The sequence below is a fragment of the Blastocystis hominis genome (assembly GCF_000151665.1).
Source record: "Blastocystis hominis, Singapore isolate B (sub-type 7) whole genome shotgun sequence assembly, scaffold_0".
NCBI classification, from domain to species: domain Eukaryota; class Bigyra; order Opalinata; family Blastocystidae; genus Blastocystis; species Blastocystis hominis.
In genome coordinates, this window is record NW_013171815.1 from 364,750 (window position 1) to 386,041 (window position 21,292).

The window sequence follows — 21,292 nt, forward strand, 5'->3', positions numbered from 1 at the left end:
TATGAACGGAGCTGTGAACCCTAGCACTACAAAACTGTTTCGTGTGAGAAAGACGGTGTTTAAGATGCTCTCGAAGCGTGGCTATGCTATCAGTGATAAGGATCAAAGCATGACATTAGACACCTTCGTAAAAGACGTACGTTTTGTCGAATAGTAACAAGGTAGTATTGTGACGCAGAGACGAATCCGGATCTCCTCAAACTGACGATTATCGTGATATATTGAAGAGTGGGTTTGATTTCTAGTCTCGTAAAACGGAAGACGAAGATGATCGTGTTGTGGTGTTCTTTATTCGTTCTGTGGATAAAAAAGTGAGAATCTGGATATTGGATGATTTGTAGATTAACGGGAAAGATTTTGAATCGAAAATTGAAAAGGTCTCATCGGAAGAGAATGTAAAGAGAATTATTTTGGTGTTTGGTGGTGAACTGACTTCAGAAGCCAAAAAGGTCGGGATTGTAAAGGGTGTTCATTGTAGAAAGCCAATTCCGCTTCAAAGAAGAATTTAATCGTTGAAAGTTTCCAAGAAGACGAATTGGTTGTGGATATCACAGAGCACGAGCTTGTTCCTGAGCACCAGTTGCTCAAGCCCCAGGAAAAGGCGGATTTGTTGAAGCAATACGGACTGGAAGAAAGGCAGCTGCCGCGTATTCAGAAGCTGGATCCTGTGGCTCGTTACTTTGGAGCTCAAAAGGGAGAAGTGTTTAGAATTGTCCGCAAGAGCGAGACTGCAGGAAAATATGTTACTTACAGAATTGTGGATTCTTGAATTGTTTGTGAGAGACGAATGGAAGAAATAGTGATGATGATGATGATGATGATGATGATCCGTACCACACAAATTCAACTTTATTGTTGTGGATTACATTGAAGACATTGTAGATCATAAAACGACTTATGAAAATACGCAAACACGAATAGGATGGTAGCAAAGTTTCAAATGACAAACTTTATGGTGTATTGTGTTTGTCAATCGATTGTAAACTCTTTGAAGTCACAAAGTGACCATTATTACGATGCTAAAATACAGTTAGGCAAAACACTATAAAGTGTACAGAACTGATTTTGCTTCAAAACAAATAAAAAAGAGAGGAAGAGAACTTCCAATACACATATCGTCAAAAGCCTGGTCGTACAGACCATTACTAATGCTTTGCTATATAAACACAAGAATAGAGGGCTACACATATTGGAAACCAAGAAGCATATTCCTTTTATAGATTAAAATTACGAAAGGCAAACTGTGTGGATTCATTGCAGAGACGTGTTGCAGCACATATTTGCAAGCAACTCTTCGAAATCTTCCTTTCTTAGGCAAATGATATATTTGCCAAAAATACAGGCCTTTTCCGATATCAGTGAATCATCATTATTCCTCAATTGTCTGTGCTATCTGTGCTGTAAACAATAATATAATTGAATAGTAAAATGGTTTGTGCATCCCATATTCCTGAACTATAGCAATACTCACCAACATCGTATATGAAAGAAATCCCTAGCTACATGGAAAAGCGATATAATATTCAAAGACAACTAGGGGCTGGTTCCTATGGAACTGTGTTTTTGGGTGTCAAAAAGGCCACCAATGAGAAGTATTTACAGATTATTTCATACTACATAGTGTGGCCATCAAATACATGCACCATGTTTTCTATAACCAGGAAGATGCCCTTCGATCTCTTCGAGAAATCTCTATTATGCGCCAATGCCATCATCCCAACATTTGCAAGATTATAGATGCCTATATTCCAAAGGACAAGGACACGTTTAACAGCGTTTGGATCGTCATGGTACACACCATCTTTCTATGTGATGAAATAGGAATATGGTGGTTGGGACCTTCAAAAGATTATAGAAACGCATAATTCGATTGAAGGTTGGAGCGCTCAACATGTGAAGTTTCTCATGTACCAAATGATCTGCGCCCTTCGTTATCTCAGCGTATCTCCTCTTTTATTCTCCTAAGCATTCTAGAGTGCCAGCATCATGCACCGCGACATCAAACCCTCAAACATCCTCATGGACAAGCAATGCGGAATTCACATCATCGACTTCGGCCTTGCGCGCCGAGTCGCTCCCAACAAAGACTACCACTCCGAGCAGTTCTTCCAGCCCATCACCGTCGCCGAGACCAATCCCATGATCATCCAATCCGATGCGCTACCTCGCTTGGACTCCGACACAACCCTCCCCACACTGAGTCTTCCGCAACGCCAGCTCACTCGCCACGTCGCCACGCGTTGGTACCGACCTCCCGAAGTCATCACCTTGCAAGTCGGTTCCCGCGGTTATTCCTGATTCCTAGCATCACTACGACTACGCAGTGGACATCTGGTCGATCGGCTGCATTTTCGTAGCAATTCCCGCGGGTTTTCATCTAGGCGGAGCTTCTGCAGACGCTGGAGCCGGCGATCGGGAAGCCGAAGCCGCTATTTCCCGGGAAAAGCTGTTACCCGCTAAGCGAGCACGTGACCCGCGCGGACGCGAAGAAATTGCGCGGGGAATTCGAGAGCAAGTCGCACCAGCTGCTGAAGATCTTCGAGATTATCGGGAGTCCGACGGTGTAGGGAAAGGTGGAACCGTGGAAACTAGGGAGGAGATTCGCGAGCTGAGCGATCCGGAAATGCGCCGATTTCTGGAGGAACTGGAGCCTATCAAGGGAAAGGGGTTCCGGGAATTGCTGCCGCATGCGGACGACGCGGCGATCGAACTGCTGACGCAGATGCTTCGATTTGGTGGGAAAAAAGCGCGGCAATGAGGCGTAGACCCGAAGAAACGAATCACCGCGCAGGAAGCGATGATTTCTCCGTATTTCGAGGGGATGCATCTGCCCGAGGCGGAGGTAATCGTGGAAACGGGGTGAGAAGTAGAAACCGTTCGCGGGGTCGCTGGTGATGCCGTTCGATTTTGGGGAGATGGACGAGGAGTCGATGATGCGGATGTGTCGGAATCTGATTTACAACGAAGTGCATCGGTTTATGGAGGAGCGGGGCGAAAGCGACGAGAAGATTTCGATTATCCGGAGATTGTCGTCGTCGTCGAAGGTGTATCAGAACATCGTGACGAAAACACAGCTGAAGCAGGCCGCAGAGCGAGAAGAGAAGGACAAGAAGTGCGTGATTCTGTAGATTCGGACGATTCTGTTGTATCGCAATGATGTGTTATTTTGGTTGGTTGGTTGGTTGATTTTTTGGTTGTTTGGTTGGAAAACAAACAAAGCAAATCGTAAACCGCAACAGAATGGGATCTTTGTAGTGCATCGCCACCACCATTTGGCGCAACTCTTGCAGCGAAAACAAATCGAAAACCAGCTGGCTGTCTATCTATCAGCCCTTATCCACAGCAATCCTCACTGTATCGCACCAGAACCGAGCACACGAACAGAAACAAGCACACTTCGCGTCGCTCCTTGATTCGCTCTCGCATCGCCACAATCATCGCTAAAAGTCCCTGCTGCACCGACGCTTCGAACCATTCCGGATGGCTGCTGCAAGCCAAGAGAAAGCTCAGCAGCGTGGCTCGCAGCTCCGCGTCCAGCGATCGTCGGCAGAGCAGCATGCAATGAACAAAAACGTGGCTCCGCAGGACGATCGGATAGAGCTCGTCCACGCACGCCAACGACGCAACGCACTGCAAAAGCGGACCGATCAGCTTTAACGCCGCTTCGCAGTCCTTCAAAAGCCCGATTTCTTCTTTCAGCAAATCGCAGAGATAATCGGTAACGCTCTGAAAATCGCCGATCACGTCCGCATCGAGCGGATAGCGAAGCCGATCCTGCAGAGACGCGATCCACTGCGATAACTGCCGCATCATCGAAGAGTGCGTCGAGCGCGATCGGAGAATATCGTGGCAGACGTGGCTCCACGCTCTGCGGACTTCGATGGGGCCTCGCCATCGCGCTACAATCGACCGCCCGGGAAAGAAATACACGTCTGGCTTTGGAGGCTGCGGAAGCAGTCGCGTGTGAGGAGACAATCGTGCTGCTTGAGGACGGAGCACGTTTTGTACGTGTGGAATGTCATGAGAAGACGCATCATCTCGACGGCGTCTTCGATTCGAATGCTCCTGCCGTTCATGAGCTGCACTACGCGAATCGGAAAGGATTCGTGGACCTGCAAGATGTAGTCGACGATGCTTCGCTGCGTCGCCTTGTCGCAGACTCGCAACACCGCGACGATCTGATGGAAACAATGCGACGCGCGCTGATTGGTCATCACCAGCTGCGCCAATGGGTCGATTTTGTTCCGAAGTTCGATCGAAATCGATTTCGGATCGCGGGGAATGCCCCCAATATACAAATCGAGCGCTTCCTCCTTCCAGAAGCGGCTGGATCGGAGAGTGGGCGACGTCGGACGATCGCTCTGCTTGCCGTCGTAGATGAATTGAAGCACGACGGTGCGCGAATGCAGCGACAGCGACTGCGATTGGAGCTTCGACAGAACCGAAGGGGGGAGAACGAGGCGATTCGACTGGATTTCGCTGAGAAACGAATCGATGAGTTCGCTGGAGTGCGCGAATTCGATCAGAAACAGGAGAATCGGTTCGAAAAACGTCATGTCTGCGGATCGATTCATTGCCAGAAAGACGATTTTCCAGAGATTGGACTCTTCTTCGGTGTGTAATCGCTCATTGCACATCGGAATCAACGCGAGATTGAATCGTCTGTGCGCTTCCTGCCACTCTGCCGCTTCGCTCAGTCCGATTCGATCGATTCGCTTGATGGCAACGCGGTTTTGAAACGCGAAGTCGCCGCAATCGCAGAGCAAATCCCAGAGTTGCGATCGACTGCTGTCGGGTAGATGGGATTCAGATTCGAAGAGGAATGTGTAGAACCCGCTGTCTAAGAGAGAGATCCAAAGAGGCTCTGGAGAGTGAGAGAAAAAAAGAAAATAAAAACGAAATGAAATCGGAATGGTGAAGAGAAGCGATAAGGACTCTCGATTGGACTCACTGAGAGATTGACTCATGAGGTAATAGAGGAGGGAGGAGAGGTTGATGATGGGGAATGAAAGAGAAAACAAACAGGAGTGCAGGAGAGAGCAGATGATGTCGAGACTTGAGGTGGATAAAGGATACCTCAGAATGTTGGACAAAAACGAAATAATATCACAAGAAGAACACTCTGAATAGATGAATGAAGCGATCCTCAAGATTTCTTCCGCAATTACGGGTGAGGCATAGTGTTTAGTAAAACAACTTGTGAGCGAAGCAAGCACCAATGATGAGGTTTCCAAAGACAAGTCATGTTTTGCGCAATACCCTGGACTTCAATCACGGACATCAAAGCAACGTATCAATTTCGTTTTTATACTTCGCAGTGTTGTAGACACCATTTCGACGTTATCGCTTGTAAGATTCGACACAAAAGCGGACCAAAGGGCTACTGAGAAGCAGATACAAAAACGTACACTCTCTGCTATTTTGTATTTCACTTCTATTTTCAGCGGCAGAATAATCATACCCACCTGCAATTTGGAGGGATGCAAGAACACGTTTTGTTGGCTTCACTGACCGCTGCTGCATGGGAAAAGAAGCTGGATGCTGCTGGTCTCGTTCTACCTCAAGACGAATTGTCAACAAAAAATAATATTAGAAAATGGCTCAAGTCGGATTTATTTCTGTTTTTTTAGTTTTAGGGAAGTAGTAAAGAAGGGTCAGCCGAGAAATTAGAAAAGAAGAAGAAGTCAAATCAGAAGAAGAAAGTTACGAAGTTGCGACCCGGAAGTATTTTTTCTATGGTGGAATGACATCGTAGAACGATATTTTGCTCCCAAGCAGGAAAAGGTTCGTAAGCAGATGGAGTTGAAGCAAGTACTGGGTCGAATCATGTTTTAATTGTCTAGGCCATCACGAAGGTGGTAGGGAAGACGATTGAAGAGGCGTGCGCCTCCAAAGCCTTCCAGCAGGAGGCAAACAAGATTAAGCTTACCGATTTGAAGGAGCGTGGAAGAGAACGATTAAACGATGCTCGAAAGAAAATCCGAGAGGAGGAAAAGAAGAGGAAACAGCGATTTATTGTTCCTGAGAAGAAGGACAATTGGGAACAGGAGTTTGATGAAGATTTGTTATGGTAGCCATTTTTTTTAGTGTTTTTTATGTTTTGCGAACAAACGGGTTGATTTTCACTTTCACTTTCACTTTCTATTATTATTATTATTTTACTATTATTCGTTCCTCTAAGTGATCTCAAGTCATATAATAATAATTATTATTATTACAGTAAAAATATCCATATCACTGTATCAAAAATACGAAATCTCTCTTCCAACAAACCTTCATCAAATCATCTTAAACTCCATCGTCCCTCCTTCGTCCTGAGTATCCGCCATCTTCGACAGCTGGCTCGCCTCCCTCACCACCTTGTGTCTTTCCAGATCGATCGGGATCTGCTGCTTCTCCTTCTTGAGATACTCCACCAAATCGGGGAACAGCGCGCTGTCCTTCTCCGTCACCAGCGAAACCGCGAGGCCCGTCGCTCCCGCACGGCCCGTTCCTACGCCTCACTCCAACACGAAGACTCCACGTCCAATTCGGTGGATGTACAGCTCCAACGAATCGGGCATATCGTAGTTCACGACCAATTTCACGCCCTTGATGTCCAAACCGCGTGCCGCCACGTTGGTCGCGACCATGATATCGTAAACGCCTCTTCTGAAGTCTTCCAGGGCCTCTTCACGACGACTCTGCTGGATTCCGCCGCGCAGAGCGACGGTGCGATGGCCACTATCGTGAAGACTGCGCGTGACCGTGTCCACAGTCTCTTTGCGATTGCAGAACACGATCGCAGGCGTTTCGTTGTTCCGAATGATCTACGCTCGTAACGCCACGCACCGAGAAGCGAACCTTCAAGAGCATGGAAGGCTTGTCGCTCTCTCGCACCATGTTAATGATCTGTTTGATATCGACTTTGGTGGTTCCGCTGGGCGTTCCGATCGTGACTTGGACCGGGCATCGCATGTATCGCTTTGCAATCGCCTCCACTTTCGGCGGCATGGTGGCAGAGAACATAATCGTGGTTCTGTACATATTCGTGAGGCTCGCCACGCCTTCGGCTGCCTTCTCAATGTCCTCTTCTTCCTCCGACTTCAGCGTGCTGCCCATGGCGTCCATCACGGCGTTCACGCTTTCCTCGAAGCCCTCGTCGATCATTCGATCGGCTTCGTCGAGCACGATATAGTTTGTTTGATTCAACACAACGAAATGACGCTCCAGACAGTCCAGCAGACGTCCGGGCGTTCCAATCAGAATATCACAACCGTTCGACAGGAACGACGACTGCTCCACGATCGACTCGCCTCCCACCATGCACGCGATTCGAATCCGCGGGCTTCGCGACTGCGCCAATCGCTCGTCCACGCAGAACTGCGCCAGTTTCTCCGCGTCGTCGCGGATCTGCTTCGCCAGCTCGCGCGTTGGCGCCATCACCACCGCCAGCGGACCCTGCTCCTTGCTCTGCAGACGCGTTTCGATGGGCGCTTGGATCACGTACTGCAGCATCGGGACCACGAACGCGCACGTCTTGCCGCTGCCCGTCTTCGCGATGCCGATCATATCCATGCCCTTCAGCTCGATCGGAATCGCCTGCCGCTGGATCGGCGTCGGTTCTTTGAATCTGCTCTTCACACGCAGCGCTGCGCCTACCCCAACGTCTCGATCGCTCGCAGAATCGCAGGATGAACCGCGGCTTCCGACCAGAAACGAAGCGGGTTGATCTGCTTCGCGCCCTGCACGCGGATCTCGAAGTCTTCTTTCATGATCCGCCAGTCGCGCTGCGTCATGTCCTTCAGCTCCTTCTCGCTCCAGTGACTTCCGTGGCCTGCTCCGCTGCGCACCGAAGCCTACCTCTCACAAGGGAGTTTCATTCCGACCGTTTCATCCTTCTCCATTTGGCGCTTGTGGATGGTTTCGACGAGCTGCCGGTTGAGTTCCTCGGCGTTCTGCGAGGCGGGAATCGTGCGTTCCCGCTCCTATTCCGTGAGTTCCCGCGCTTTTTCTTCGTACGGCCTGGCGGCGAATCGATAGCAGCGACTCCATATATTCGTTGTCTTTCCGCTGCTGACGCATATCCATCCCTGCCTATGCTCGAGTTTCCCCGTTTCCCCGTACGACATATCCCTTCCCGAAGGCCAAATGCACTTTGGCTCGCTTCGCGTAGAGCGGATTGTCCTTCTCGCTCGTGTCGTCTTCGTTGCTCCACTCCATTTGCAGGTCGCCGCTGCGTTTGAAGCGCGGACGGCGATGGCGTTTCTCGTTCCCGATGAACTGCTCTTTGATGCCTTTCTCGATGGCTTTGTGATAGTCGTCTTCTCTAGATAAAAGGACGTGCATGGGGATCGACTCTTCTTTGGGAGCTTCCGCTTCTTGCTGACGACGGCGCTCTAAAGCTTCACGCTCCTCTTTGCGGCGCTGCTCGGCTTCGAGAGCTTCTTCGCGACTGAATTCGTGGTGACGACGGGTGTGCTGACGCTGCTTGATCTGGAAGATAGAAAAGCAGAAACACGACAAATACTTCCAATTCTTTCTTTCGGTTCTCTTCCTCTTCCTTTCGAAGCTTTTCACGCTGTGCTTTGGTTAGGAATGTGACTTTTCGGACTTCGGGTGTCTACAGCGTTCATCGCAACGAAAGTGGCTACAGTTTTGGAAATAGATGTATCTAATGTTGGCGTTTTCTTCTGCACCATGGAAGTTACTTCCTTCAGGACGCTGTTCACTTTCGGCTGACTGTTCTTTTTCTCTGCCATCTCCGCAATCTTGGCCATTCGAGCAGCAAGCTACAAGGATAAAGCGAGTAGATCGCGAAAACGATGCGCTCTTCCTCCGTCATGTTTTGCTCCATTTCTCGACGGTATGCATCACTCGACAATCCAGAGGAACGACTCATTGCTAGGTTGACGAACTAATTATGATTATGTTGTGAGCTTTGAAATTGAGGATATCCTATACTCCTGTTGGCAATATAAATTTAATTTCAAGTCGGGAGGTAATAATTTTGAAAGATGGGTCAAAGTGCGCTTTACCGATCTCATTCATTGTATTTGTCTGTCGCTCCTAAGCAAGTTTCTATTGAATCGAAAGACTGCAAAGCATTATCTACCCAAAAGCATTCAAGCGTCTATTTCAAAAGGTTATAATTTTTATACAGTTTTCTCTCCTCAACTCCCCTCCAAATCGCGTAGTTTATCAAACAATGGAGGTAATAACGAAATTACCTATTTTTATGTATCGAGTCGTATCCTTCGGTCTCTCGCTACAGAGTGGTTTGGTACACCCAGAATCTACCTTGTTTCCATAGGTTCGTTAATTGGTTTTTGGTTGGCAATTATCATGGTTGTTTCTGAGGTGGCGTCTCGATTCGATTGCCTGCCTAGTGTACGAACGAAATGACAAAGAATGATTTCATCAATTCTCCTATCTCACTAAGACACAAAGATTCTATGGAAGCTCAAAGGCAATGAAAACAATCACAAAGCAATGAGTATTTCCAGGAACTTTTCTCTCAACCGCAAGCCTCTTTCCACGAATCATGAGCCATGGCCGGGAGGAACCGAGCTTTCTTAGAAAGAGAAAAAAGGATACATCAGGAAGCAAGCAACCATACACCACAAAGGGTGCACCCGCTTCATCATCTATATCCCAAAAAACTCTCGCGCGCATGCAGCAAAAGTCTATGGAAACCCATATCGAACTAGATATGATCGCTTCATCGTACTTAATCGGTCCAAAAGTTTGTGAGTGAGTGAGTGTCAAAAGATGAAAGTCATTGTCACTAAAGTGTGAACAGTTGAAGTCTAGGGCTAGCTAGGCCGACCTGTGCTCTTCAACACTCTACAAAGCGCATGTGCGCATCAATCAACAAGTATCAGGTACTTAAAGTGGTCCAATCATTATAACTATTCCCTGGGACACACGTTGAGTGCGTTTGCGTTTCGTTTCGTTTCATTTCGTTTTGCGATTTCGCTTTCGCGTTCGCTTTGGCGTTCAATTTCGATTCTTAAAATCGCTTTCCATTTCATAGCATAGCATAGCATAGCATAGCATAGATTTCATAGCATGGTCATCCTCTAGAACCGCGCAGAGCGCGTAAGTCAAAGAGTAAGGGTACATAGATGGTCCAAATCCAGTGCTCATTGCTATCCAAGGGAAGATTGGTCTACGCAGAACGAACCGTGTAAACGTGTTCTCCCGCTTTGCTTCATTTCGTTTCGTTTCGTTTTATTCTTGGCTTGAATCCTTGTCTTGCTTTCTTGCTTCTTTTAGTTCCGAGTCAACATCCATTTGAGCAACTACAATGCACAGAGAATGCGCTGAGTCAAAGAAGTATTCCGTACTAGCATGGTCCAAAAATCATTAAGCGAGGTCGCTTGGAAGCGTCTTTGAAGACGAGAACGCCCTCTATTACGTATCTCTGAACTGTTATTCCGTAATTCGCTTGTCTGTCAGTCTGTCTGTTTGCTACTCTGTCCGTCTGTCCGTCTGTCTTGTCGTAGAAAAGTTCATTGTGTCGTAAAAAGCCTGATGGCATTATGTCGGTCGCGATAAACTCCTTTCGCTCACTCTCGTATGAACCCTCCGTAGTTCATGAATGTTATATTATAATGCGGAATAGTTCCTATCCGCTTCGCATCACTCAAGATTGCCTTAAATGGCTCGCAATGGCTCGCTTGAACGAGAAGATGCTCATCCGCACTTTCACCATTCACATAGCACACACAATCACTAGCACTCATCCGTCGACCTGTCATGTCCGTTTATCAGTATATCCGATTATCCGTTCATCCGTTCATCCGATTATCCGTTCATCCGTGTCCAGTCCGTAATAGTAAAGTAATCCGTCCGATAGTTTTCCCGAAGAACCTAGAGCTGTACCGAAGTCCGCGCCTGGTTGAGATCCTTGCTGTTATCAGAGAATGCACTACTTGAAGAAAAAACCCGAAGATCTTCAAAAACCCGTTCCGTCACACAATAAAAAAACGTTGCGAAGGCACTTTGATAATATCTCGATTTCTAATCGAAGAACAAAGTATCAACGCTGTCTCCCCGAGTGTCACATAAATGGAAAGCAAAGGACACGAAGGTCCATGCAATTCCTCACTAACACGAATCGTTTATTATTAGACTCTTGTGTTTAGTTATTCTTTATTCGTCCATAAACAACATTTTAAGTTGTTTGGTCAAGAACAACAAAGAGATTAGACAATAAGAGAAACATGCTACATATCAACATCCACCCCCTAACCCTACTTTTTATTTTATTATGACAAAACAAGACGCGAAATGAAGTGCGATTCCGATGTGGAGTAACTCTCTTTTGATTGGATAAAATCACCATGAAACTCCAAAATAGTCGTGTTTTCTGCCAAATCCACTGCGGAATAAGGATTCGAAACTGATAATGATCTCTTTTCTAGCAAAACTATTATTGTTTTGTGAGATCTTGGCTATATCCCAAGCGAAGCAGTATAGTAAGAACATGGAATCCAGGTATTTGCTTCATGGCTTAATTGCGAAGTACTGGCTCCAAAATGGCCTAATTGAATAGTGTCTTCTCCACGAACACATTCATTCTAAGCGATCTTCAAAGAAAAACGGCGATCATTTTTGGTGCGATAACCTATTTTTTCTTAGACTAGATGCTCCTGGACGAGTAGATGATGTCGTTACTTACCTCAATGGTATCCATATCGAAAAAGTGGAGGCAGTGTTCCTCACCCATGGACACGCAGATCACATTCTGGCAATGAACGAACTCCGACAGAAGCTTCCGGGAGATTGGAAGGCGTATCTCGGCGAGGAAGATCTAAAGCTGTGGTATTGTTCGAGCCAGTTGCTTGACGGATAGGAGAGGAGTCAACCAACAAATTCACGATTTCCATATTCCATATTCTATCGAACCGATCGCTGATCCTGAAGTGTTGCTAAAAGGAGGAGAGGAATTCACCTTCGGGGACACCACAGTGAAGTGCATCCATTGCCCAGGACACAGCGAGGGAAGCATGGTTTATTATGTAACACGAGGATCCGAGAACCTGATGATCACCGGGGATGTGCTCTTTGAGAATTCGATTGGTCGCACGGAGTGAGAAAGGATCTGCACCTCTAACGCCTAGCTGGTCCGACATCCCCATTCTTCGCGGCACCTCTTCTGCGAAGGTCCTTTCGGCGTCTGTTCGAAGTTTGCGAGTGAGTTCTGTCGAGATCCGTCCAACCCTAGTCCTATCCCGAAGACACACCCATTCTCACAGGACACGGCAACTGCGGCAAGCTGGGGAAAGCGCTGTCCGCCACACGTTGGATGTTAGCATCACCTGTTTTCCACAAACACTCTCTTCTCCTTAAGCGCACAAATACGAGAGCGGGTCGTCCAGCTCTTCCTCCTTCACCTCGGGAACCTTCGCCTCCGCCTTCTTACGCTTCTCCTCCTCTTCCTCCAGCTCCTTCTGCTTTCGCTCTCGCTCCGCCTTGAACTTCTCATAATACTCCCGTAGCGTTAAGGCCGCCCTTTTCTTTTCCTGCCTCTGGCTTCGAAAAGGATATGCTTCGTTCGGCGAATGTACTCTTGGCAGCGGAACCAGCTCACCACTTCCGGCACTTCCATCATGTAGCTATCCTGCACCAGGTCCTGGAAGAATCTACGTCCCACACCTCCTCCGCGTCTACGCGTTGATCTTCGTGAGGCGCATCTCCACCACACGCGCTGTCGTCATCAACGCGGTTCCCGGGAAGGGCGCCATCTTGCTGATGCGCGTCGGATACTTCGACTTGAGCAGGTTGTACCACTCCAGCCACACCAGATAGGGGTACTGCACGTCCCACTGCGCCTTCATCTGCAGCGAGCCTGGCACTCAAACTCCCCTCTGCGTCGCCTACTGCTCTCCCAGTCGCAGTGACAAGTGTACTTCGGACCGCCCTCTTTGATCACTCGCTCGGTCAGCTTCAAGGTGAGGCGACCGCCTTCGATGTTGCCCTCGATGAGGTCCTCCTTCTCCATCAAACGCCACGCCTCACGACGCTTCATCTCCTCCTCCATGACCTTCGGAACCGCTGCGGGCTAGATTCGGAATCGAATGACGGCAGAGGATACATCGAATCGCTTCACGAACACGTCCAGCTCCTTCGACTTGCGCAGAGAAAGCGAGTTGTCCCAGCCCAATCGCAGCACACCGTCCTCCGGAACGCGGTAAATCATGTGATACTCGGAGATTCGCACTTGCAGCGGAACCCTGCGCGTCACACCCAACCCTGATCAGTCCTACACTTCAATGCCCTCCACGTCCATCGAGCTCAGCGAGAGAATGCTGCGGAACAGCATGCGGCTCTACGATCAAAACCCGATCGAAATCGAACATTGTAGAGTTCCTTCCAGCAGAAGCCGATCACTTCGTCCTTCTTGACTTGGATGGGAAGGCCGGCTTGGCCGCGCGGCTCCAGAACCAGGTGGGACACGCTCAGCTTGCCGTTGGGCTCCTTGATGACCTCCTTATAAACCGCCTTGCGGATCTTGATTTGCAGCTTCTTTCGCTCGGAATCGTCGTCGTCTTCATCGTCAAACTTCGGCATTCGGATCCTGCGAGTGAGGTCGATTCAAGACTTCGTGTACTTCTTCTTCTTCTTCTTTCCGTCGTCGTCGCTGTCGCTGTCCTATTCCTCACCTTCCAAGCGTGCGGCTACGCTCGACTCCTCGATGTCCATCGGCTCGTTCAGCACGGAAATCACGTCGTTCACAGTCTCGCTGAACTGCAGAATCAGTTCACCAAGCTCGTTCACATCCACGTCCTGCTCATCCACACAACGCTTTCATTTGACCCTCTTTCACACACCCTACATCGCACTCATCCTGCAAACTTTGCATTTTCTTCTTCAACGAACGCAGCTTCTGATAATTAGGGGATTCTACACCGTAAACACACCCGCTATCACAGGTACTCTTATCCAGCTTCTTTAAAACGGACGACACCTTCTTTCGCAGCTTCGATCCATTCTTGCGAATGTCCATATAATCCTTTATCAGCTTCGACTATCCATCATGGCTGTGTTTCTTTGCGTACCGTCGCTTCGTCGTCTTCTTCCTACACATCAAAACCCGTTCACATCCATACGAATTTCTCCTCGTGGAACTGGTCTTCGATCGAAGTGATCACGCTACAATTCAACTACAAATACCAGTGGGGAACCTCGGCCAGTTGAAGCTGTCCACCGCCTTTCGCAAATCGTCCTGAAGCTTGGAATCGGAAAGCAGAGAGGAAGGAGAGCTTAAAATGTTCCTACACTTCATTGAAGGCGAGGATTACGACTTGGCAGTCTCGATGCCACAAAGCTTTATGAACCGCGAAATGAGTTTCTTGGAATTGATCTCTCCCGTTCTACAATTCACGGACGCAATGCAGGTTTACATGAAGGAGTCCAGGAATTTCATAGCCTTTTTGGCGACTTTCTCGTCTCCATCCACATAATCCAAAATGAATTCTTTCGGATCTAACATGGACTTTTCTGATTCGTCAGAATCGCTTTCAATAGTGGGCTCTGCAGTCAAATCCGCTACGGAATGGAATCCGAATAAAACCGTACCTGCTCTTTCTTCCTCAGAATCACTATCCGACTTGTTCTACGAGATAATAATGAAAGAAGTACACATACTTTATTCTTCTTCTCCTTTTTCTTTGACTTGTCCTTTTTCGATCCCTACGCCATGAGGTATCCTATTCAAGCACACCTTCTCCTTGCTTCCCTTCTTCTTCTTCTTCTCCCTACAGATTACCAACGCACTCTACCAAAACGTTTTCTTCACTGGTTCGTCGTCCGAACTTACACTCAAAATGTCCTCCTCAGACTCTTCTTCGTCCTGTTGCTTCTTTTTCGGTTTATCGTCGTAGAAAGGGTTCATAGTTTATCTTTTATAGTTTCTGCAAACCTAACGAACGTTACAGGTAGAATAATAACAAGTAAAGGTTTATGTTAGATTTCCCGCGGTAAATGCATTCTTGGCTTTTTAGCGGATGGAGCGAAATGGTTTGGTGAAAAGGTTCATTGTCCTGCCTACTCCATGTTCTACCACATTAAAGTGTGTTTTGTTCACAAAATCTAAACTGGGCAAGCGCGACTCAGTCCTTTGATAATGCTTACATTGGTGGGTCTGAATCTGCGCTTTTGGTGTTCAAACAATAGTGTTTTCCATATGACGTAACTCCCAGTTCCACTATTCTCATATTTTCATTTATAGTTTAAACCAATTTATGCCAGAAAAGAAGGGTATTTTCCCTAAGAAAGCGATGATGGCAGTCGCTTGTGCATCTTTTATGGACTCATTCTGTTTTCAGATTATTGTCCCAAACTTACCTTTTGCGGTGCAAAAGTGGTTTCCAAACGTACTACACTATTATTTTGAATAAGGACAAGATTAACGAAACAGAAGTAGGATACTACTATGGCTACATTGTCTCTTCTTACTCCTTAGGGGGTGTGTTCGGAGCTCTTTTCTGGGGATGGTTTGCAGATTGTTTTGGTCGAAAAACTTCGATTATTTCCTGTTTGTCATGTTTGTTTCGTTGCTCCCTATGACCTAGGCCAAATGTTTTTGTCTTTATTCTTTGGTCTATCTACAAATTACTACGTTGCGTTAGTTATTCGAACGCTCTGGGGCTTTACGAATGGTAATCTCGGAGTACTCAAGACCTATGTCAGTGAAACCTGTTCAGAAGACATGCAGTCTTTGGGTTTTAGTGTCATCGTCACAATGGGTGGTATTGCAAAGTGTGTCTGCTCCACTCTCTTAATCACTAGTGTTGTCGGTCCCAGTTTGGGCGGTTTCCTTGGCGATGCCGAGTCTTACTTTCCCTCACTTATCCAGAAGTTCCCCTGGATCCGAGATCGCCCTCTGTTCCTTCCCTGCGTCATTGGATCTATCCTATCTGTCTTTATTCTGATCATGGTGCTCGCCTTCCTTCCAGAGAGTTTGACGAAAGCCATGCGCATCGCCAACGCCGAGGAGCAAAAGAAGACCCAGAAGCGATACCATGAGATTCGCCAGACGATGCGAAAGAACCCGGACTACGTGCCCAGCGTGGACGATCGGTACATTCTCCAGCTGAACCAGGGCGATTATATCTCTCTCATCTGCAACCGCGACGTGCTGGTGAGCTGCATTATCTACGGTATGCCTCCCCTCCTTTGTCCTCACCTCCAGGCATTTACGGCAGCATCCAAGGCGGCCAGGACGCGATCTACCCGATCTGGCTGATCAACTCGCCCGAGAACCACGGCTTCTCCCTCACTTCCTCGGATCTGGGCTGGCTCTACACGGGCGTGAGCCCCATGCAGATCTTCTCCACCCCGCTGCTGTTCCCGCAGCTCACCCGGCTGATGACCAACAAGCAAGTTTCCTACTTGACCGGGTACATCTACGCGTTCCTGCTGCTGCTGAGTCCGCTGGCGGCGCTGGCGAATCGCGCGCCTGTGGTGTGGCAATGGATCGTCATCCTCTTCACCTACGGCCTGTCGCAGTGCTTCCGATTCTTCTTCGTCACATATCCTTGATCGCAGAGGTCCACTCCTCTCGCGTGGCGTTCCTTCATTCCACGAACGGCATGGTGTTCATCACCAACAGCACCTACCAGGATTTCCGTGCCAAAGTGAACGGGCTCGGCCAGGTCATGTCCGCCTTCGGCCGCTTTGTGGTATTTTCTTTTCTCTCTCCCTTTGTCTCAACGTCAGGGCCCCTCCGTGTGCTCCAACGTCTTCGCGTGGTCGTACAAGAACGGCCTGGGCTTCCCGTTCGACTTCGGGTGTGCGTTCTATGTGGGCCGGAGCGGAAAGACCGGTAATGCGTAGCTTATCGCCGTGGTGCAGGCCATCAACACGACGCTCACCGCCCTGCTGCCTGACTCCGTGAACCGCAGAAAGCCCACGCTCCGAGAGTACGCCAACGAGCAGCACAAGCTGCTCGAGGCGCAGAGCATCGAGATGGTGCAGTTGAAGAAGGAGGAGGAGATGCTGACCGCCGATGGGGAGAACAAGCCCGATTCTGCTAAACAGCAGAACCATGAGGGAGGGTTAACAGCCTCTCAGGAAGTGGTGCCTCCGTCGTCGTCGATGTAAATGGAAATGGTCATTTACGTTTTTGCCATGTTTGTTGAAACTCATTCTCTTTTATGCAGCCTTTTCTATCGATCGGAGTGGGGTGTGAGAGTGCTCTAGTGACCCGTAGAGACGTGTGCTGGGCAATACGATCCCTTTGCGAGGAGGTCGTGGCTGGGATTGGTATTATCGCGCGAAGGAGCTCCAGAAGGTAAAGCCGAAGCCCAGCACTTTGTGGGCGAATAAGGGTTTCCAATCTCTCTCGCATTAACGATCTCTAGAACACAACAGGAGAACCAAGGTGTTTTTCGAAATCGGAGGCGACAACATGGACAGCAAGCGTGTCGTAATCGAGTTGCTTGTAGGCAGCTCCTTGGCTGCATTTTTCTTAGGACGACATTGTTCCCCGCACAACGCAGAATTTTCTGAATTTAGTACGAGGTACCAACGGGCTGGGATACAAAAACTGCACCTTTTTCGATGTGCGTAAAGGAGAGTTTGTGTGCAGCGGAGCCGTGAAAGGAGGTACGCTTTCGTGTGCTATTTCATGTTTTGAAAAGAGACTGGGAGGATATTCGTCGTTCGGCACGCAGTACTTTGATGATGAAAACTATATTGCTCAATATCCTTTCGATACACCCGCTCGCTTCCTTCACGGCCACTCACGATATTCCGGGAGTCGTAACCATGCTGAATGCAGGCGTCCATCGAAACAATAGTTTGTTTGCCATTTCGCTGAAGCCTCTGCCCCATCTCGGTTTCCTCTTTCTCTTTCTTTCTTACGATTCAGATGGAAGAAACGTGGTGGTTGGACATGTCGTAGAGGGGTTGGACGCAATCGAATCGCTGTCAAAGGTCTACTGCTATAAGGGAGTACCACTGGATCCTGTGGTGATTAAGAATTGTGGAGTGGTGGACGCCTAGTGGGTTTTGTTCTTTTATGGAGTGTTTGTTCAAGAAATGTTTGTTTTGCTTAGCGCCAATGAATAAATCACCGAATATCAAATTTTTGAGTCAATGGGACTACATGAACCCGAATTATCGCTCTTCGATGGAAGATGTTAGTATTGTGAACTATACGCTCAAGGAGAACCGGAATATTTCGCTCATTGCTCTACTCGATGGTCATGGAGGTACATAGTTTAATTTGGGATGAACTAGTAGGGTGTGCCACAGCCTCTTTTGTTTCGACCCGCCTTGGAGAAAATTTGTACGATGCAATTCAACAGCCGGATATCACTACTTTTGAAGATGCTATTCGCTACGCCTTTTATTTTACCGACATGGAATGTCGGATGCAGAACCTGATGGCGAGTGGGTGCACTTGTGCTGCACTAATAATCGTTTATGACGAAAAATCACAGCAACGAACTTTGTATTCTGCAAACATTGGGGACAGTCGGATTGTCCTGTATTCCAACGATAATGCCGTTCGCTTGTCGTTTGTAAGTCTGTGGACTCCGTACTACGTAGGATCATAAAGCAGAGGAGAAATGTGAGATCGCTCGTATTCTACTATCCGGCGGAATGGTTATGAACAAGCGTGTAATGGGCCTACTCGGAGTGACGCGAAGTTTTGGCGACAACTCGATCAAAGAGTTCGTAATCGCCGAACCTTTCATATCCTCAGTGCAAGTCACCACAGAATGTAAATTTGTGGTGATGGGGTGTGATGGCGTCTTCGACGTGCTCTCCGACGAGGAAGTGTGTGTAATCGTGAAGAAGTGCATTCATCAGAACTTGGTTCAGGAATGCGCCCATCAAATCGTCGACGAAGCTTTGCGCAGAGATTCCAGAGATAACATATCGGCGATTGTGATTGGTTTGTGTCCTCTTTGTGCAAACAAACAACAGCAGCAACAACAACAACATCATCATCATCATCATCATCATCGTCATGCCATCATAACCATTCTCAAGAAGCATAACGCATTCTATGACTCATACTGCGCACTGTACTGCATGGCCTCGTTCACCACATGCTTCACCGGCACCAGCTCCTTCACGAAGGACGTTCCTCCGAGAATCTGAATGTACTTCGTGTGATAATCGCTGACCTGCTTCACAAACTACCCATCAATCCTCTTTCCTCCCATCGCACCGCTTTGTAGACCTCCAACGCGTAATTCTCCACCTTCGCGTGGATCGCATCGTTCATTTCCTTGATGTCGTCCTTGAATCCTTCCTTATATCGCTTCAATCCCTTCATTTCATTGCTCGACAGCTTCAAATGCGATCCCTTTTTATTCTCGTTCTTCTTCACGAACTCATACAAGAAGCCTTTCCCTCATTTCCCCTTTTCGACCCTACTCATGTGCTCCGCCATCACCGAATCCAAGAATTCCACCACGTATTTCTCGAACAACTCGTACACTTCCCCTTTCTACGCGTTACCACGTTTCCACGTTTCTACCGTCACCGTAACGCCCAAATCCTTCCACTGTTGCAGAATGTAACACAGCGTGTTGAAACAGTATTCCATCTGCCTCTATCCCTCACTCCGTTTCCACGTTTCCACGTCTTCCACCACGCACTCGCTCATTTTCTGCATCAGCGTCATCACTTCCGCGGTTAATCCATCGAGCGGCTGCTCCCATTTGCTCCGATCTGGCAAAAATTCGGGGTATTTTTCGCCCAGCGCCTACTTCAAACACTCCAAAAATCCCCACTAAAATCGCTCCCGCCATGCAGGCGTAGCGCTTCATCGCGTAGTGCAGCTGCTCGGTGATGTTCATCGACTTCACCTGCGTCTGCGCGGTTTTTGCCGCCTAATTCAATCAGCCAATCAGATGGGGAGTTACGCCCGCGTGCTTCTCCAGAATCGCGGCAAATCGCGCCAGGACCTTGTCGCGGAGCGGCAGCCAGAAGTCGATGAGAACGGGGAATTCCCGCGATTGGAGGCGCTGCACTTCATCGAATTCGATCGAACGAAACCGTCACAATTGATTGGATGAGCATCGCCACCAGCAAAACGCCCACGAAGTCCACCGAATTCGCGCACCACTCCAGGGTCTGCGTTTGCAGCTACGTGGAAACGTGGAAACGGAGGTACGTATTTGCAGACATCCCGGAAAATCTCGTTGAAAACCGCGGAATCCTCGGCGTGGAAGAAGGCCTTCACGAACGAAAACTCCGCCAACGCCGAGTCCGTCATCACCTTCTGCGACTCAGCCGTCTTCCCCGCGGGATACGATCAAACTGCGGTAGCAAACGGGGAAATCGAGGTCCGGATCGTCGCCTTCCTGCAGCGGTTCCACCAAAATCGGAGGGTCTTCCAGGTGATTGAGGACGTCCCCGCGGTTCTCGAGGCCGAATCCCTCCACACCGTATTCCTTGAGGGTCTTCTGCGCCTATCGTGGAAACGTGGAACCCAAAAAATACCTTCTTTTTGAGGAACGAGCGAACGACGCTCTGCGTGTGCTACGACTCACAAAAAGGGGAAAAGGGGAAACCACGAGCGGATCTTCGGGGTTCCCGACGGTGGTTTCGTGCGGCTGCAGGCTATTGGTGAGGAATTCCCGCGGTTCTGGTACAGTTCGCGGTAGGATTTGACGCGGTTCATCATGATTTCCTTGACCAATCCGACGTACTGCCGCTTGATCTACGTCCCAGTTTCCCCGTTTCCCCACTTCCTCGAAGGTCTTGGGGATGTGCTTCTTCAGGAAGAGCGTGATTTCCGCGGTTCCGAGGAGTTCGGAGTTCTGGAGCTCCTCCAGGTTGGATTCTGCCGTGATTTTGTGGACGATTCCGAGCAGATAATCGCGGACACGCGCGCCGCATTGCGATTTCAGGATGTTCAGGTCGCTCCGCACCTCTTTGACCGCCTTGACTTCGGAGGTGGTTACGTGGAGTTCTTCCTGGAATTCGATCGAATGGCAAAAATACCCACGTTTTCAACGTCTTGGGACACGAAGTCCAGCTGGGCGTCGAATTTGTGAAGCGTCGCTATGTATTCATCGTTTATTTCGCCCTGGTAAGGTTAAAATAAGAAGAAACAATGCGCGTACTTCGACGAGCACTTTCACCATGTTCGGATTGATGGCCACCTGATTGATGAAGCCGCGTATCATGCTATCCATTGTTCGGCGATTTTCGAGCTTTTGCGAAATGGCTACGCTGTCGTTCTAGCGATGAATCCAATTCTTGGAGAGCACTTGTAGATTTCGGATTTCGTTTGCGACTCCTGTGAGACTACTCTGATAAGTGTGCAAAAGTGACTGAA

General features: G+C 48.4%; 10 protein-coding genes; 6 read left to right on the forward strand and 4 right to left on the reverse strand.

Moving 5' to 3' along the window:
* Window position 1: 1 nt before the first annotated feature.
* GSBLH_T00006021001 (DNA-directed RNA polymerase II) lies at window positions 2-769 on the forward strand (the record flags this gene model as incomplete). Its single annotated transcript, XM_013038249.1, has 5 exons — window positions 2-136; window positions 166-213; window positions 246-311; window positions 342-449; window positions 479-769. 5 exons carry the CDS (start codon window positions 2-4, stop codon window positions 767-769), a joined length of 648 nt encoding a protein of 215 aa, XP_012893703.1.
* Window positions 770-1,402: 633 nt separating this feature from the next.
* Window positions 1,403-2,298, forward strand: GSBLH_T00000102001 (uncharacterized protein; the record flags this gene model as incomplete). XM_013038250.1 has 5 exons in its annotated part: window positions 1,403-1,431; window positions 1,462-1,592; window positions 1,622-1,790; window positions 1,822-1,941; window positions 1,975-2,298. The coding sequence occupies exons 2-5, from the start codon at window positions 1,504-1,506 to the stop codon at window positions 2,296-2,298; spliced, it is 702 nt and encodes a 233-aa protein (XP_012893704.1). The 5' UTR covers window positions 1,403-1,431; window positions 1,462-1,503.
* A 3,298-nt stretch (window positions 2,299-5,596) lies between these two features.
* Window positions 5,597-6,096, forward strand: GSBLH_T00000103001 (uncharacterized protein; the record flags this gene model as incomplete). XM_013038251.1 has 4 exons in its annotated part: window positions 5,597-5,605; window positions 5,637-5,724; window positions 5,756-5,811; window positions 5,844-6,096. The coding sequence occupies 4 exons, from the start codon at window positions 5,597-5,599 to the stop codon at window positions 6,072-6,074; spliced, it is 384 nt and encodes a 127-aa protein (XP_012893705.1). The 3' UTR covers window positions 6,075-6,096.
* Window positions 6,097-6,230: 134 nt separating this feature from the next.
* GSBLH_T00000104001 (uncharacterized protein) lies at window positions 6,231-9,509 on the reverse strand. XM_013038252.1 has 9 exons: window positions 9,466-9,509; window positions 9,280-9,432; window positions 8,107-9,247; window positions 8,002-8,076; window positions 7,869-7,967; window positions 7,642-7,838; window positions 6,844-7,612; window positions 6,524-6,809; window positions 6,231-6,493 (listed from the first exon to the last, which is right to left on the reverse strand). The coding sequence occupies exons 3-9, from the start codon at window positions 8,326-8,328 to the stop codon at window positions 6,279-6,281; spliced, it is 1,863 nt and encodes a 620-aa protein (XP_012893706.1). The 5' UTR covers window positions 8,329-9,247; window positions 9,280-9,432; window positions 9,466-9,509; the 3' UTR covers window positions 6,231-6,278.
* Window positions 9,510-12,324: 2,815 nt separating this feature from the next.
* Window positions 12,325-13,993, reverse strand: GSBLH_T00000106001 (uncharacterized protein; the record flags this gene model as incomplete). XM_013038253.1 has 10 exons in its annotated part: window positions 12,325-12,629; window positions 12,658-12,835; window positions 12,868-13,048; window positions 13,082-13,220; window positions 13,254-13,315; window positions 13,345-13,564; window positions 13,598-13,638; window positions 13,669-13,791; window positions 13,823-13,890; window positions 13,924-13,993. 10 exons carry the CDS (start codon window positions 13,991-13,993, stop codon window positions 12,488-12,490), a joined length of 1,224 nt encoding a protein of 407 aa, XP_012893707.1. The 3' UTR covers window positions 12,325-12,487.
* A 1,179-nt stretch (window positions 13,994-15,172) lies between these two features.
* On the forward strand, window positions 15,173-16,530 carry GSBLH_T00006022001 (uncharacterized protein; the record flags this gene model as incomplete). Its single annotated transcript, XM_013038254.1, has 5 exons — window positions 15,173-15,177; window positions 15,218-15,362; window positions 15,388-15,408; window positions 15,452-16,148; window positions 16,181-16,530. The coding sequence occupies 5 exons, from the start codon at window positions 15,173-15,175 to the stop codon at window positions 16,528-16,530; spliced, it is 1,218 nt and encodes a 405-aa protein (XP_012893708.1).
* A 50-nt stretch (window positions 16,531-16,580) lies between these two features.
* On the forward strand, window positions 16,581-17,091 carry GSBLH_T00006940001 (uncharacterized protein; the record flags this gene model as incomplete). The annotated part of the gene is made up of 3 exons (XM_013038255.1): window positions 16,581-16,670; window positions 16,708-16,791; window positions 16,825-17,091. 3 exons carry the CDS (start codon window positions 16,581-16,583, stop codon window positions 17,089-17,091), a joined length of 441 nt encoding a protein of 146 aa, XP_012893709.1.
* Window positions 17,092-17,670: 579 nt separating this feature from the next.
* On the forward strand, window positions 17,671-18,012 carry GSBLH_T00000107001 (uncharacterized protein; the record flags this gene model as incomplete). XM_013038256.1 has 2 exons in its annotated part: window positions 17,671-17,827; window positions 17,861-18,012. The coding sequence occupies 2 exons, from the start codon at window positions 17,671-17,673 to the stop codon at window positions 17,992-17,994; spliced, it is 291 nt and encodes a 96-aa protein (XP_012893710.1). The 3' UTR covers window positions 17,995-18,012.
* A 912-nt stretch (window positions 18,013-18,924) lies between these two features.
* On the reverse strand, window positions 18,925-19,279 carry GSBLH_T00000108001 (uncharacterized protein; the record flags this gene model as incomplete). XM_013038257.1 has 2 exons in its annotated part: window positions 18,925-19,139; window positions 19,172-19,279. The coding sequence occupies 2 exons, from the start codon at window positions 19,277-19,279 to the stop codon at window positions 19,005-19,007; spliced, it is 243 nt and encodes an 80-aa protein (XP_012893711.1). The 3' UTR covers window positions 18,925-19,004.
* A 97-nt stretch (window positions 19,280-19,376) lies between these two features.
* GSBLH_T00000109001 (uncharacterized protein) lies at window positions 19,377-21,203 on the reverse strand (the record flags this gene model as incomplete). XM_013038258.1 has 12 exons in its annotated part: window positions 21,078-21,203; window positions 20,956-21,040; window positions 20,700-20,923; window positions 20,523-20,671; window positions 20,262-20,479; window positions 20,123-20,230; window positions 20,005-20,094; window positions 19,872-19,973; window positions 19,740-19,838; window positions 19,589-19,711; window positions 19,484-19,558; window positions 19,377-19,453 (listed from the first exon to the last, which is right to left on the reverse strand). Exons 1-12 carry the CDS (start codon window positions 21,147-21,149, stop codon window positions 19,377-19,379), a joined length of 1,422 nt encoding a protein of 473 aa, XP_012893712.1. The 5' UTR covers window positions 21,150-21,203.
* Window positions 21,204-21,292: the final 89 nt, after the last annotated feature.

Coding starts and splice junctions, on each gene's coding strand:
- GSBLH_T00000104001 (XM_013038252.1), bottom strand. CDS start 8,328: ATGCACGTCCTTTTATCTAGAGAAGACGACTATCACAAAGCCATCGAG. Junction 7,839..7,868: donor AAATGGAGAAGGATGAAACG/GTCGGAATGAAA, acceptor TGTGAGAGGTAG/GCTTCGGTGCGCAGCGGAGC. Junction 7,613..7,641: donor CGAGCGATCGAGACGTTGGG/GTAGGCGCAGCG, acceptor TGTGAAGAGCAG/ATTCAAAGAACCGACGCCGA.